We start from the raw sequence: 15833 nt of genomic DNA, 5'->3' as shown, positions 1-15833 counted from the left end.
CCACATATAAACAAATTATAGTGCATATGTCCTTCTCAAATTTTACATATATGCATTTGTCACTACCATTTATCTTAAAACCATGTGAGATGACTAAGTTATCAAATTTTTCATGCCATTGTTTAGGTGCTTGTTTGAGACCATAAAGAGATTTATCTAGCTTACATACCAGATGCTCTTTTCCTTGAACAATGAATCCTTCCGGTTGATCCATGTAGATTTCTTCTTCCAATTCACCGTTCAAGAATGCAGTCTTCACATCCATTTGATGTACTACAAGATTAAAAACAGAAGCAAGAGATATTAATACTCTAATAGATGTTACTCTAGTTACAGGTGAATAGGTATCAAAGAAATCAACATTCTCCCTTTGTCTGTAGCCTTTAGCTACCAAACGGGCTTTGAACTTATCAATGGTCCCATCAACTTTCAGCTTTCTTTTTAGGACCCATTTGCAACCAATTGACTTGCAGCCTGGTGGCAACTCAGTTAGGTGCCAAGTTCGGTTAGACTCAAGTGAGTCCATTTCGTCGTTCACGGCTTCTTGCCATAAATCTGCATCCACTGAGGTTAGAGCTTCTTGGAGGGTAGAAGGATCCTCCTCTACATTCAGAACTACAAAGTCTGGTCCGAAGTCTTTAGCTACTCTAGCCCGCTTGCTCTTTCTTAGTTCGGGTTCAGCATCCAAGTCTTGTGAGTTATACCTGTCTTTAGGAATAATAGAGGAGGACGAGCCCCCACTATTTCTAGATTTAAAAGGAAACCTGTCCTCATAAAAATCAACATCATTAGATTCAATAATTACTCGTGCACTTAAATCAAAGAATCTATATGCTTTACTATTAACAGCATAGCCAATGAATACACATTCATAAGCTCTACTAGCTAACTTAACTCTTTTAGGATCAGGAATCCTAACATATGCCAGACAACCCCAAGTTCTGAAATAAGAAATGTTAGGTTGTTTGTTACGAAGTAATTCATAAGGAGAAATCTTACTCTTAGTCTTTGGAATACGGTTCAAGACATAACAAACAGTGAGAAGAATTTCTCCCCACCAATGATCAGCAGCACCAGAATTTAAGGAAATAGCAACTACTAACTCAGTAAAGGTTCTATTTTTCCTTTCAGCCTTACCATTCATTTCTGGAGAATAAGGAGCTGATCTTTCATGTATGATACCATGTGAGTTATAAAACTCTACAAAAGTATCAGTATCATACTCAGTTCCACGATCACTACGCAACCTTTTTATTTGCTTGTTGAACTGATTCTCAAACTCTGTCACAAACAACTTAAACATATCAAAAGCATCACTCTTATTTTTCATCAAATAAACACGAGTATAATCAGAACAATCATCAATAAAGGTGATGAAATATCGTTGTCCATTTCTGGTCAGCGTTCCATTATATTCACAAATATCAGAATGAATTAAATCTAACGGTTCTGAGTTTCTAACAACAGACTTATGAGGTGTTTTTGTAATCTTAGCCTGACTACAAAAATCACATTTATCAAAGTCATTGAGGGAAACATTAGGGATAAGGCCTAAATTGCTCATATTTTTTATGAGTCTTTTGTTCACATGACAGAGTCTAGCATGCCAAATATTAACAGAAGAAGACAACATATAAGCAGAATCAGAAATTTTATTAATCTCAACATTCAGTTTAAACATGCCATCAGTAGCATAACCTTTTCCTACAAACATTCCATTCTTAGTTAAAGTAAATAAATCGGAACCTATGGTTTGTGTAAAACCAGCCTTATTAAGAAGAAAACCAGAAACTAAGTTCTTTCTCATTTCCGGAGTGTGCAGTACATCCTTCAGAATGAGAGTCCTGCCAGAAGTAAACTTCAACTCAACATTACCAATACCAGCAACATTAGTGGAATGGGAATCACCCAACAGCACTTTCTTATCATCGGTGTTTTCAGAATAAGTTTTAAACATCCGACGATCATAGCAGACATGGCGTGTAGCGCCAGTGTCTACCCACCACCCTTCTGATCCACCAATAAGGTTGATCTCAGTAATCATAGCCACAAGTGGCTCTTCTATCATGCTAGCCTGTGGTACAGGGTTAGGCATGTTCCTGCACTTTCGTGCCATATGGCCTGGTTTTCCACACCTATAGCATAGGAATTGACCAGTACCATTCTTAGGGGGTTGAATTTGTTGTTTTCCATCGTTCTTTTGAACATTCTGTTTATTTTTGTTGAAGTTATTCTTCCGGTTCTGAGGCTTGAAGTTCTTACCAGCGGGCTTGAGAACTGCAGCAGAACGCTTAGGAGCATTGTTTGCAGAGAGGTGTAAGACTTCTTCTTTCTGGTCCTGTTTTCTGGATTCTTCCTCTATACGGAGCCGAGTAATCAAACTCTCTAGGGAAAATTCCTTAGTCTTGTGCCTGAGACTGTTTTTGAAATCTTTCCAAGAAGGAGGCAACTTGTCAATTATAACAGCAATCTGAAATTGTTGATCAAGAGCCATACCTTCGGAAATTATCTCATGGGCAATTTTCTGAAGTTCGTGGGACTGCACTTCCACGGACTTATCATCAGTCATCTGGAATTTAAGGTACCTGCTAACAGCATACTTTTTGGCACCGGCTTCTTCGGTGTCATATTTCTTTTGCAGGGCATCCCACAAATCCTTAGCAGTGTTTTCCAGATTATAATAGTCATACAGGTTATCAGACAGACCATTAAGAATATAGTTTTTGCACATGAAATCGGTTTCATTCCAAGTTTCAATTTCAGAATTCCAATACACAAGATCATCTTGTTCAGCATTATCAGGAATAACAGGCCTAGGGACAGTCAATACAGAATGAACTTTTTTAACAGTTAAGAAAAACTGCATTTTCTGTTTCCATCTTTTAAAATGAGCGCCTTCAAAACGGAAGGGCTTGTTAAGGTCATTGGACATAGTTATTTCCTCGGTAGACATGATGATTATAAAGGCAGAAAAGACTGTTCTAAAATTGTTATAAACCGAACTGCTGTAAACAATAAAACAGAACAAAGTTACCGGGAAATAGACTGAGTCGCGGACTATGTCGCTCTGTTTAGAACATTCACGGTACTGCCCTTTAATTTGTGCAAGCAGCTCGTACAACAACCGGATGTTCCCCAGGATAAAACAGCCTTCCTCTATTGTAATTATACCGGTGGAACTGCACAAAACCACCGGGCAACTAAGCACCAAAAAAGAAAAGAAACTGCTCGAGGGTTTTTGTTTTTGTGAGGAAAAATAGAGAGGAGAAGAAGATTGCTTTCTGTATGTTGTTGTATCTCAAAAACAGGAAATCAACACGCCTTTTATAGGAAAAATTGCAACGTAACTGCTGCTGTTTAATTAGGCACTAATCACGCAATTAAAACGGTCATAAGTTGAACGTTCAAAACGGTTACATAAGATTAATGCGTGGCAAAACGTTTAGCAAAAAATCAGTGAAAACGTTTGCATGATTAACGCTCCATTAATCAGTTTTGAAAAAAAACGGTCAAATGTAATCAGTCAAAAAACGTTTAGCAAAAATCAAGGAACTAATCACGCAATTAGCCTTGTCCAAAAAATAAGTTTATTTAATAAACCCGACCCAACCCAACCCGGCCCGGCTCGGTTCGGTTCGGCGCGCGTGTGTGTGATAGATGGTCCTCCCTCTCCACAAAATGTGGGTAGCCCAAGGGCCACACCCCTTTAGCCCACTCTCTATATTATAAAGAGAGTAAAACTCTCATTTCCCACCAATGTGGGACTTTGAGTTTTTTCACAAAATTCACACACTACACACTTAACACTTGTTGTTCCAACAGTTTACAATATTCAATCTCTCCTCTCTACTCGAGTTTGATAAATATATTTGAAAAGGAAATATACCTTCATCTTAAAGAGTGGATTCAAGAGTTTACTCTCACATTTTCTCTCCAATAAAGTACCATTTTTTTAAATAAAATATCTATTAAAGTCGATCTTACTACGTATATAAAGTATGCATTCACACTTACAGACAATAATCAATGCCACCTTTGTTACCTTTCCTAAATTTTACAACTTGGCTTACTAGAAAACCAATTAAAATAGCTTCCTCCTCTCTTTTACAAAGATAATTCAACTTGTCAACTTCCTCATATATAATATGTAGTTTATAGTAACAAATTAACAATAATCTAAGGAATTTCGTGAGTCCGTGTCCAAGATAATAATAAATAAGATGGAGGGTCAATTTGTTCTGTTAAACAACTAACAAAGTAACAAGTAGCCCATTATATAAGTTACACCTTAACCTAAGATTGAAATTAAAAAAATTCAACTCTTGAGTCCCTTCAAAGAGCAAAAAAAAAGTTAGAAATAAAAGCTTTTTATCCACCTTACAATTTAGGTTCCACACCTTACTACCTTCCAAAGCAATACGTCCATTATTCTCCTAAATATACCAATACCATAATAATCATAAAAAGCTTAAAATGAAAAATAAAAATAAAGCAAAGTCACATTACATGTTTCATATAAATACTCATAACATACCATAACATAAATTTCCATTCAACCAAGATCTATTGTATAGTGCTACTTTCTTTTTATTCCTACCAAGAGAAGAAAATCAATTTATACACTATGTCCTCCTCGACCTGCATATCAAGCAATCCTATATACAAACCGAAAGCCAATTCCCGGTTTTCGAAACCGATGGAATCTGGTGGTGTAACGGTGGTTGATAGCAAGTCATGCAGGCAGTTGTACTTGAGAACCGCCTACACGTTTTCGAGGCCAGATGAGAACAAAGAGAGTTATGGGAACATTGAGAAGGCTAAGAAGTGCTTAAGCAGGGTAAAAGACAGAGTTACTCTGGTTTGTAAAAGAGATTATGATGATAAAAGTTATAAGGTTATGATTAGGAATAATAAGGGTAGTAGTTTGGTGATATTTAGAAAGGTAAAGGAATTTTCTTATGCTTCTTTTTTGTCTATGATCCGTAGGATGCTTTCTTGTACTGCAAAAGTTGATGTTTCTGAGCATTAATAGCTTTCTTTTTCTAATCATACATAGTTGTATACCTTAATATAAATCATCTTTGATGAATATGAATATATATAATCTTGTTATATTTTTGTTTGTTATAATAGATGATATATACTTGTATGTTTTTATCACACTTATTGTGATTTTATTTTTCATCTTGTTTGTAAATACAATCTCCTAGTATAAATGAGAAGATTGTTTTTGATTAGCCAGAATTGATTATTAGTTCTGTAATACTCCAAATAAAGTCTTGTTATAGGTGATCTTTGGACGGTTGTAAATACGTTAACAAATAATAAATTGGAACGAAATAAGTATGTGACACACTGACACGTGAAACTCTTAAATTTCTCCTTGTTTTGGCCTCGTGAGTTCAATCTATCGTACAAAATTGTTGCAAAACTCTGATGTTGAATGTTAATACAAGATATCTCAAGCTAAAATCTAAAAATGTTTGCATGGAAAGCTGGAAAGGTGGTGTTGGATATAAATTAATGTAGGTTACTTTAATTTGTAATAAGGAATTACGGTTGCTAACTTCATCCCTCAGCTCGTTTATACAGCTCATAGTAAAATTGTACACTACTTTGTGACTCACTCAAAGTGATGAAATTGCAAATGCGAGTATGTAAAGAGTTTCTAAATGTTTCATTGTTAAAAAATTACTCCAGATTTTGAATATCACGTTATCACGTATCTTGTCTAATTGTCTATAGGATAAATGACTTTATGAGTAACAAAAATAAATAATTATATAATTTAATAATAAATTCATAGAAAAAAAGAATTATTGTAGCACGTACACAATCTAAAAGTGCTTTAGTTAGCATAACATGGGTTAATAATCCTTCAAAATTCTAATATACTAGTCGTAGTAACTTTAGAGTAAACACAATGATTGACAACAACAATTGTGGTTATCACTTATTTAATTAATTTATCTATCTTTCATCTCATTTATAACCACTCATATACCCACTTAATAACCAATGTAGCCCAATGGTTGACCATTGTTACACATCTTATCTCTCTTATTTTTACCCAACCCCACTACACAATCTCCCTCTTTCACTCAATGACCAAGCAAATTGGCCCTACTATTTCACTCAATAACCAAGCTTTATAACCTGGTTATTTCCACAACCAGGTTATTGCTTTTTATTCCCAAAAAATTCTCTCTCTTCATTTTTTAATTATTTTTCCACATTCTCTCTCACATAACCATCCTAAATGGTTAACGGTTGGCTATGCTCTTAAGGTTAACCATACTTGATTTATTGATACGATAACATAAAAAAAAGGTTGGACATAAAATTTTATTTTATAAAATAAATTAAATAAGTTAAATGAATCAATACCATAGCAATTTACTAAATAAATCAAGTTAATGTCGACACAGTGAATTAAATATGCCAGATATTAAGAGATAATAGACACGTTTAAGTGGTACAAACACAATTTTTTTACGACATGGTCCACTAAGTGTAGATTGTGATGTAGTTTTAAAATGACATTCTTAAATTCTTTTGTCATATGTGCCCAATACATGTTAAAAAATAATAAATCAAAAATTCTGATTCCACAAAAAAGATGAACAATTGGTGTTATATGGGAAACTAAAATGAACCATTGAATTAGAAAGGCTAAATCAAATGTATGGTTGTGACTTTGTGAGTGGGAACGCGAGTGTGCGTTTGTTTGCTGACTCATTCCACTACATAACATAAGGAGAATGAATGAATACGAATATACGATTACTGTTGCTACGTTAGACTTCCACTCGTTTTAAGCCCCCACTCAAAATCTACGATGTATATTATAGGTCCCTTAATAGTTTGGTCCTTTAAAAGTGCTGATTTCAAAGCGTTGATTACAAAAAAATTAGCATGCTTTATGCCTTTTTCACAACCTATTCCTAATCTTCCAATCGATTTGGACAGGAAATATAGATTAGGGGTGAAAATTCAGGTCAATAAGTCAAATTCGAGTTAAATTTTAGGTTATGCACTAATGCTTGATAACTATCATAAACATATAGAACTTAATATTATAACAAAATAATGTGTTATATGGGTCCAATTGAATTGACTTTAGGTTGTTCGAGTTCACATTTCTCTCAATAACTTCACTTCGGATTTAAGTTAGATTATCTGGTAGGATAAGGGATTATCAACACAAATATAGGTAATCGATTAATTGTGTGCTCGCACTCTCCCAAAATGGTGCATACCCTTAAGACCAAAAATTATGCAATTATGTATCATCATGTAGAGGCAACAGAGGAGCAATCATTGGTGTTCATTTGGTTATGTGAATTTGTGATGGCTTGTAGTTTATGATATCTTGATTGAGACTATTTGAAGGTACTACGCACTCTTTCAATCACCACAAATTATTCTAGCTAACAATGTGTGGAAAACTGGAAACTGACGAATTTGGTGAATCTAAAGATGACATAAAGTTATTTGGCAAAAGTTTGAAAGAAGAGAGGAAATAGTATAGCCACTTAAGTACTTCTCATTTCGGTTTCAAAAAAAAGAAAAAAAGAAAAAAAAGAAAAAGTACTTCTCATTTCTATTTTACTCAATTGAGCCACCAGCGTAAATAGGAGGAAAACCCATTGTTGTAGATAAGGCTCTAATTGAAAAGTCTTATTTGCCTTTCTCACACATTATTGGAAAGTATGTAAAAAGTAAGGAGTATGATTTTGTTGATAAAAGTATGAAAATAAAAAAAATGAGCTCGTATTTGTAAAATGAATGGATGGTTTATATAGTTATAGCGATATGTAGGATAGTAAAGCATAACACATCTTTAGTCTTTAAGAATATTGACGAAACTTAATAAGAATTATTCTGTATTATATTTAACCAATTTTCCTCGTATACATTGGTCAATACTATAGCAAAAGGTCAAAATAACAACTATCTTGTGTAATTGATGTGTTAGACAACACCGGCTTATTATAATTTATAATATATAATATATTAATCTCCGGCGTCCATGTCAAATTTGAATCTTGATTACTTTGTTAATATTTATCCTAGCAGGCCGTAGAAGCCGGCTGCTGGCCTAGTTCCTGTCCTGCCAAATTGAATTCTACAATATGCATATAAACCAAGAGAAGCCAATAACCAATGAAGTTACATACTTACACGTACGGTAGTCGGTAGGTGAGTCAATGTGTGCAACAAAAACAACGTGAGGCCTTCACCAGAATTCCATTCCTCTTAAATTAGCTGATCTCCTTCAATGTTGAATGTCTCTCTTGTATATATACGCGTTAATGTTGTTACACTTGTTCGATAATAATGTCATTTATTTAGTTTGTACGTACATTCTTTTGCCTTGATTGATCTCTTTAGAAATATTTCCATCTACACTATAGCCCAAATTGAAGACATACAGAAGATCTAAAAGGCGGTTAATATCAAACATAACTTAATTCATTAGCCTCGGCTAGCAGAATTTGCAGGTAAAAGTTGTAATTAAATTTCTGATTGCACTACATATATATTTCATTGTTTTGAAAAATAACAACGTTCATTGATCAAAATCTCAAATGTCTTGCAATCTTCTTGATCAGATTTAACAAGTTTTAGATGAGGAACAGCAGCAAGTTAGATGAAGCTAGCAAGTGTAAGGATGATCAACAACAGGTTTCTTTAATAACATCAGTGAAAGAGATTCGTCGTGTGGCAGACATCAACCAAATGAGGTTACAACAGTTAGAACTGGCAGTTGCAAATTTAACCACCATTTGCAGTGCAATTAGACATGATATGTATACCTTGAATTCGGCATCCAATCAAGGCTCGTTAAATAAGGTCCAAGCAGAGGTTGTAGAGATGAAAAGGCCCTCCTATACGCGATCAAGTTCATCCGACAAGGATGATGTTTTGGGACTTCAGATGCAGCAGCTAGTTAAACAAGCTGCTGCACTAGGCATTCTTAAGGATTCTGACGCTAGTCCTATTCCAGGTAATAAACACCTCTATAATCAATCATGTAGATTGTCATGTTGCTTATTAACGAGTATGATAGCTTATAATTATATTGCGCGACAATACAAAATCATTCTTATTACGAGTAGCATTTTTCTAAGGTCAAACTAAAATAAGTTTTAACAGGAAATGAGAAGGCAAATTCAAAGATACAAACAAGACTATCACCAAAGAAAATGCAAACAACACCAAACAAGAAAAGTTCAACAAAACAACCAATTCGAAGGTTGGAATCAACAACAAAGAGGAAAACGTCTATGAAACTCGCAACAGTCAACAAAAACATGGGAGCAAGTAGTGCAGGCAGCAACAAGGCAAGTGCAAGCGCAAAAGTTTCACTGAAATCGACTGTCAAAAGGACTAAAACAACCATTTCCAAAGTCTATGTTGATCAACCAACTCAGAAGCAGGGCAAGGATACTGTGGTCAAGAATGTACAACAAAAAGAAGATAAAAGTTCGATAAAACTAACAGTCAAGGCTCATCAAGGTAACAATAAGTCTCAGTCGTCGTCTTCATCAAAATCTCATTCTCCAACTAAGACAAACTCATCACCTGGTGCTGTTAAATCAGACATTAAACCTCGAAGGAAATGGAACACTCCAGAAGACATTATGCTTAAGAGGTAGGACAGATTTTGACAAGATAGGTCAATTTTCGATCATATAGATTCATGTAACATAAAAAACAAAACAAAAACATAAAAAGGCTTTGAAGTTTGATAATTTGTATGAACCAAGTTTCGTTCATGTCAATGTGATTCTTCTTAGTCCATCTTGTTACCTTCTTATAAACATTGTACCCATTGACATGAATGAAACTTGGTTCACACATTTTTTTTTTTCGGGTTAAGTGGATTCATAAATAACATGTTTTTTTTTTTTTTTTTTTTGGTTTTGGAAAAATAACAACATGGTTCAATACAAGCAAATTCTAGATAGTCGTACCAAAAAAAACAGTGAAGGGCCAAAATTAATTTGAACTTGACAGAGGCAAAGAGAAAGAAAGAAAAAAAACCCCAAATTACTGAAACCCTAACACAATTTGAACTCTCTCTGTCTCTTTTTTTTTTTGGTGCAAAAAGGGGCAAAGCCCGAAAAATACAAACTACTTAGCAATAAAACGAAGGGTAGTAACCCCTAAAATGTCCTTCCTAATAAGTCCCTTTATTTCGATAGGAGGGTCCTTGAAATAAAGACACTTATCAGTTTGAACAACACCTAAATTAGCTAGTTTATCAGCTACTTTATGAAAATTACAATCAAAAGAACGAATGATGTTACGACAGTTACGAAGCATGTGTACGCCTTCACCCCCAAGGAGATGATAGTTCTAAAGTGCTTCAATGCAAGCCTTGTTGTCCATCTGGATCTCAATTTTGCTTACACCGACCAAAAGTGGTTGCCATCTGCAGCCCAAGTTCAACTGCCATAAGCTCAGCCCTATAGGCACTGCACACACCAAAGTTTGCTGTGAACCCTCTAATAAACCTACCATGGCAATCTCGTAGCACCCCTCCACCACGAGCAGCGCCATCAGTGTTCAAGGCTATCCACCCAGCAGGGGGTGCTTGCTAACGAATCAGGACCTGATGCTTCCTAGCAGAACGGGAAAAAACAGCATTTACACTCTCACCAATCATAATCTTCCAGGTTTCTTCTGCCTTACCTCAAATGAAAGCGCCTTTGTTCAATGGAATATCAGAATCTCGACCAAGGATCTCACAATTTTGCCACTTCCATGCCCACCATAAAGCTAGTAAGCGCAAAATAAACAGGCCATTTGTCTGAGTGTATAAGACCTTCAGCTTTGAGATTTTTAGTCATCCATGTTTGCAAGTCACCAGTGTAAAAGGAGGGATAGAAAGCAGCCCCACCTACTGATGTCCACAATTCCCTTGCAATAGGATAGTCCGAAGCATGTGAAGCAGAGTTTCCTCTGCATTTGTGTTATATCGATGGCCGGCTCTTCAGATAAGTGGTGCTTGACCCTATTAGCATTGCATAGGACCCTGTCATGTAGGACTAACCACAAAAAGACTCTAATCCTTTGCTAAACTTGGGCAGTCCAGGCTAAGTCCCATTTGGGATCCTTCATAACATGGTCTTCATCCTTGATTATTTTCATTGCTTGCTTGACTGAAAAAGCACCAGACCTGGCCCCCTTCCAGTATCAAGTATATTGCAAGTAGGAAAAGAAGTGAGTCAATGCCTGAAAGTGTTAGCCAATGCCGGAAAAGAGGGCTCAGGTTTCATTCAACAAAAAAAGTGATCGTGGTGGTTTTTTTTTTAACAAAGAATGCTTTAAAAGGTTTTTTCTGACAAATTTTCATATATATATATAGTCAAATGAAAAGTTTCTTAAAATGAGAAGGATTTTTTATGTATAATTTTTGTACTAAATGTGCATATTTTTTTTAACTAAATATGCAAAAAAAAAAAAAAAAAAAAAAAAAAGACTCAAATTTGATGTGCATATTTTTTTTTAACAAATGTGTATATTTTTCGTTTTCCAGAAAATTAAAAAATTTTATCAGTTTGAAACACAATTATGCACATTCAATATTAAAAAAAATGCACATTTAGTATAAGATATATGCACATTTGTTCCTTCTCATTTTAAGATCCTCATTGGATCTGATCTCAACCCTATATATATATATATATATATAAATTAAAAATTATTATTTACTAAAATATACTTAAAATTTTGGGGTATTACACATACAATTTTTTCAACTGGCTAGATGTCTATTATTTGAAACCCTATATACGTATTAACGCAAATAAATACACAGTAATGTAAATTGCTCACGTAAATCTTAAAAGAGATGAATAAATAATTACAATAAATAAGTTTAGTATTGTAATATAAGGATCTGTTCTAATTTACTTAACTGAGATGAAATGAATTGAACTGAACTTATTAGAGCTGAATTGTACTTAACTGAAATGAACTGAACTGAATTAAGTTGTATATTTTATGAGAGAAGAAAATTAAAAAATGAACTGAACTTATTAAAGTTGAACTGGACTGAAAATAATCAGAATATAACAGGCCTAAGTACCAAATTAATTAATTTTTTCCAATTTTTTTATTTATTACACTAGCAACTACTGGAGTAGCAAGTAGCAAGCTAGCAACAACGAACCATGCGTCCATGCCGCTTACCCATTAGAATTTGCTTTCCGAGTAAATTAAACTCTAATTTTTGTTTACATGGATTATTGGAACCATATTTGTCTAAATCATTACATGGGAGTAAAGCACAAATACGGTCCCTGAACTTTCGTATTTGTGCACTTTTAATCCCTCAACTTTCAATTGTGCATTTTTGGTCCCTCAACCACCACTCTTGATGTTTCTGACATAAAAGTTGAGGGACCTTGCCTAGTCAGCAAAAGTTTATGGACCATGAATTATTATTATTATTTTTTTCAGCTATTGATATTAATATTTATTACTTACTTTGACTAAAATGAGAAAGAAAACTTTAATTAGTAACCTATTAAACACCACCAGCACCCACCTTGTACCACCACTCTTTCACCACCATTTAGATCCAAAACTCCTCCACAACCACCAAAAACCCACCTGACCAACTCGCACCACACCCAATAACCACGCACCCTCCCACAGTCTAACCACCACCGAGATCTAAAACCCCACATCACTACCCCTAAGATCGAAACCCAAACTCATCACCACCACTTGAAACCCCACGTCACCACCCACCAGGCCACCAACGAACCGAAACTTCCATATCACTAACCACCATTAACAAACAAAAACCCCACATCACCTGTCACCAGCACCACCAACGAACCAAATCCCAAACTCATCACCACCACTTAGATCTGAAACCCACCATATCATCGCAAAGATCAGAAACGCACAAACACCAATGCCTCACCCATATTGGTAAAAAAAATATCAAACCCTACCCAAATAGCGAATCTAAAACCTTGAAAAGGGAAAATGAGGCAGCAACTTTTAAAAGGGGAAAAGGAGGCGGCGACGAACAGACAAGGTGGAAGGGGGCGACAATGATGAGAATGGACGCGAATCGATCGAGTAGTGGTGGTGGTGCGGTGGTTGTGATAGAAGAGGGAGCCATTGTCATAGCTTGGCTAATTTGTTTTATGGGTGGCCAGGTGGGAGCCATTGTCGAAGGAGATGAGAGAGTTGTAAGCCATGAGACTAGGGGAGAAGGGAGGAGAGAGAAAATTGGAAGGGAGGTTAGGGTTAGGGAAGAGGGGGGAGAGAGAGAGGAAGCCATGAAAAGATAGATAAAGATTAAATTTTTTTCAATCAAAAGAACAAAAGATTTTTAATTGGTTTTAATATTGAAAAACAACATTGTTTTTAATTTAATTACTTTAGATTTCTAATTAATGATTGAGTTTTGGTTATATTGATTCAATGTGGCTAATTTCAGTCCTTAACTTTTTTTCATCATCACATTAGCCACCTCACATATAAAGATTCTTATAAAATAGATAAAATCTGACAAAAAAAATAAAATAAAAAATATTATTGCTGACTCAAGGTCCCTAAATTTTCGCTGACTAGGCAAGGTCCCTCAACTTTTTTGTCAGAAACACCAAATATGGTGGTTGAGGGACCAAAATTGCACTATTGAAAGTTGAGGGGCTAAAAGTGCACAAATACGAAAGTTTAGGAATCGTATTTGTGCTTTACTTCATTCATGGTGTATAAAATTTCTTTTTCAGGATAACCAAAATTGAGTTTGAGATACCACCTATCAAAACAAATTACTAATCATTACTTTGGCCTTATATGACTATGGGCTGACTTTTTTATTTTATTTTATTTTTTGAACACGACTATGGCTGACGTTTAGCGGTTTAGAGAGTACTTTTTAGTAAGTTTAAGTAACAACATTTTATAAGATAAAGCCTTTGCAGTATAAATTAGCTTCAGTCGTTTTAGCCCTTTCTAGCTTTCGAGGTCAAATTATGGGCTTCTATATTACACACCTACTAGTTTTTAAATCATTAGTAAAGCTAAGGAATCGACAATATTCTTTGTCTATAATCCTTGCATTAATAATTAGATTATATCTTATGGAGTACTAAACTAGCTCACATTTGAAGTGAGAGTTCAGCTCAGATCAGAAATTGCTTAACTCGTATCTTGATTCACATTCTTTTTGAAATTATTAGTCATGTCATTTGCTTTAATATGTAACATTAGCAGTTATATTGCGTCATTTTCTTTTGCATTTTTTGATGTTTACTTTTTTATACTACAGTATTAATCATGTCATTTGGCTTTGTACGCCATTAGGTTAGGTTCTACACAGCCTTGAACTGCTTTACATGATTTGATGATCATGTCATATATCTACATCATTTCAATGTACAACAATTTAAGTAACAACATTTTATCTCACTTAGCTTCAGTCGCTTTGCAGTATAAAGTCTTCATTCCTTTTTTTTTTTTTCTTCGTAAGAAGCATTGTTATAGACAGCTCTAAGTTGTACTCCGTAATAGTGTTCAATAGCTTGTATATAAATACTGCCTCCAATGATTTCATTTTCTAATGCAATGAAACAAACATTCTCTTTCTCTCTCTAAATTCTCTCATCTATCATCCTCTTCTTTTATTTTTTACTGTATTTTTACACAATTTTTATAATTCAAGCATTACGAAACAAAAATGGCAGAATACCAAGAATATCAAGAAAAAAAAGTATTTTTAAGTTTTGTTGCGAAGCTATTAAACCCACGTAAAAAACATTTGCATCCCATTTTGTTTAAAAAAAAAGTTTATTGACTCAAACACGATAAAAAGCTTATGTAATCCACCGTTATTATTGTTGGACTAACTTTAATTAAAACAAATAATATTAAAATTATTTATGTATTAATAAATTACGTGAGATTATTTATAAAATAACAAATTATGTGTAAGTATGTAAATATTATATTACACAGAGTTAACTTGAATTACAACCGCTCCGGTATCAAGATTAAAATGGCAACCGTTTATGTGATATATTTTCGAAGGAGTGAGGTAATCCTTTTGCCAATAATCATAATAACTTTTTATCGTGTAAAAAGTTAATAGGTCATGATTCACTAATCACATGATCCGATAACAATAATTTATCATTTAACGATAAATATATGACATGAGAGGGTTGGAAAACAACTAACGAATTGGATCTAATGTTTTTAGTCAAGCAATTGTCGGTTTGGGTAACAATGTTGTAGATGAAAAAAAAAACACATGAAATGTGAGTTATATCAGGTTATAAATTGTCAAAAGTTATTCGAGAGCACTATAAATATGAGACTAAATTGTTTGTAAATACGAAATTGAGAAAATGGATTGCGATAACGGACAAAGTATTACAAAAGGTGGATTTGTTGAATCATTGAGAAGTTAAAGTAAGTACGTAATCAATATTTTATAGTAAAATGATATAATATATGGGGTATTTATATTTTATTGCAAGCACTATTTAATTATTTAGTCATTTAGATGGTTTTTTTCTATATATATATATATATATATATATATAATAGGGTTTACAGGAGCTGGGTTTTGATGCATCATTTATATATTGTTTTTTAATATAAAAAGGTGTCTGTTGTAAAACTGGGCTTGCCTATTAATATAATTCTCCTCTTTTATATTAATTTTTTATTTTATGAAAAGTAATCCATTGTTAGGTTGGTTTTATATATATATATATATATATATAATATATATATATATATATATATATATATATATATATATATATATATATATATATATATATATATAT

At 34.0% G+C, this 15833-nt stretch overlaps 2 protein-coding genes across 2 annotated transcripts; both read left to right on the top strand.

The window, feature by feature from the left end:
* The first annotated feature begins 4167 nt into the window (after positions 1-4167).
* LOC110684135 lies at positions 4168-5114 on the top strand. The gene has a single exon (XM_021860544.1). The coding sequence runs from the start codon at positions 4625-4627 to the stop codon at positions 5027-5029; it is 405 nt and encodes a 134-aa protein (XP_021716236.1). The 5' UTR covers positions 4168-4624; the 3' UTR covers positions 5030-5114.
* Positions 5115-8173: 3059 nt separating this feature from the next.
* On the top strand, positions 8174-10612 carry LOC110684134. The gene is made up of 3 exons (XM_021860543.1): positions 8174-8504; positions 8616-9010; positions 9160-10612. Exons 2-3 carry the CDS (start codon positions 8632-8634, stop codon positions 9660-9662), a joined length of 882 nt encoding a protein of 293 aa, XP_021716235.1. The 5' UTR covers positions 8174-8504; positions 8616-8631; the 3' UTR covers positions 9663-10612.
* The last annotated feature ends 5221 nt before the right edge of the window (positions 10613-15833 follow it).

Source organism: Chenopodium quinoa, unplaced genomic scaffold (assembly GCF_001683475.1).
Source record: "Chenopodium quinoa cultivar QQ74 unplaced genomic scaffold, ASM168347v1, whole genome shotgun sequence".
Lineage (NCBI taxonomy): Eukaryota > Viridiplantae > Streptophyta > Magnoliopsida > Caryophyllales > Amaranthaceae > Chenopodium > Chenopodium quinoa.
The sequence above is the reverse complement of the archived record's forward strand: the minus strand, read 5'-3'. Positions and strand labels throughout refer to the sequence as shown.

Bases quoted from the DNA above. Each gene is read 5' to 3' on its own strand.
- LOC110684134 (XM_021860543.1), top strand. From the start codon at position 8,632: ATGAGGAACAGCAGCAAGTTAGATGAAGCTAGCAAGTGTAAGGATGAT. The intron at 9,011-9,159 runs GTAATAAACACC...AAGTTTTAACAG, and splicing joins TGACGCTAGTCCTATTCCAG to GAAATGAGAAGGCAAATTCA.
- LOC110684135 (XM_021860544.1), top strand. From the start codon at position 4,625: ATGTCCTCCTCGACCTGCATATCAAGCAATCCTATATACAAACCGAAA.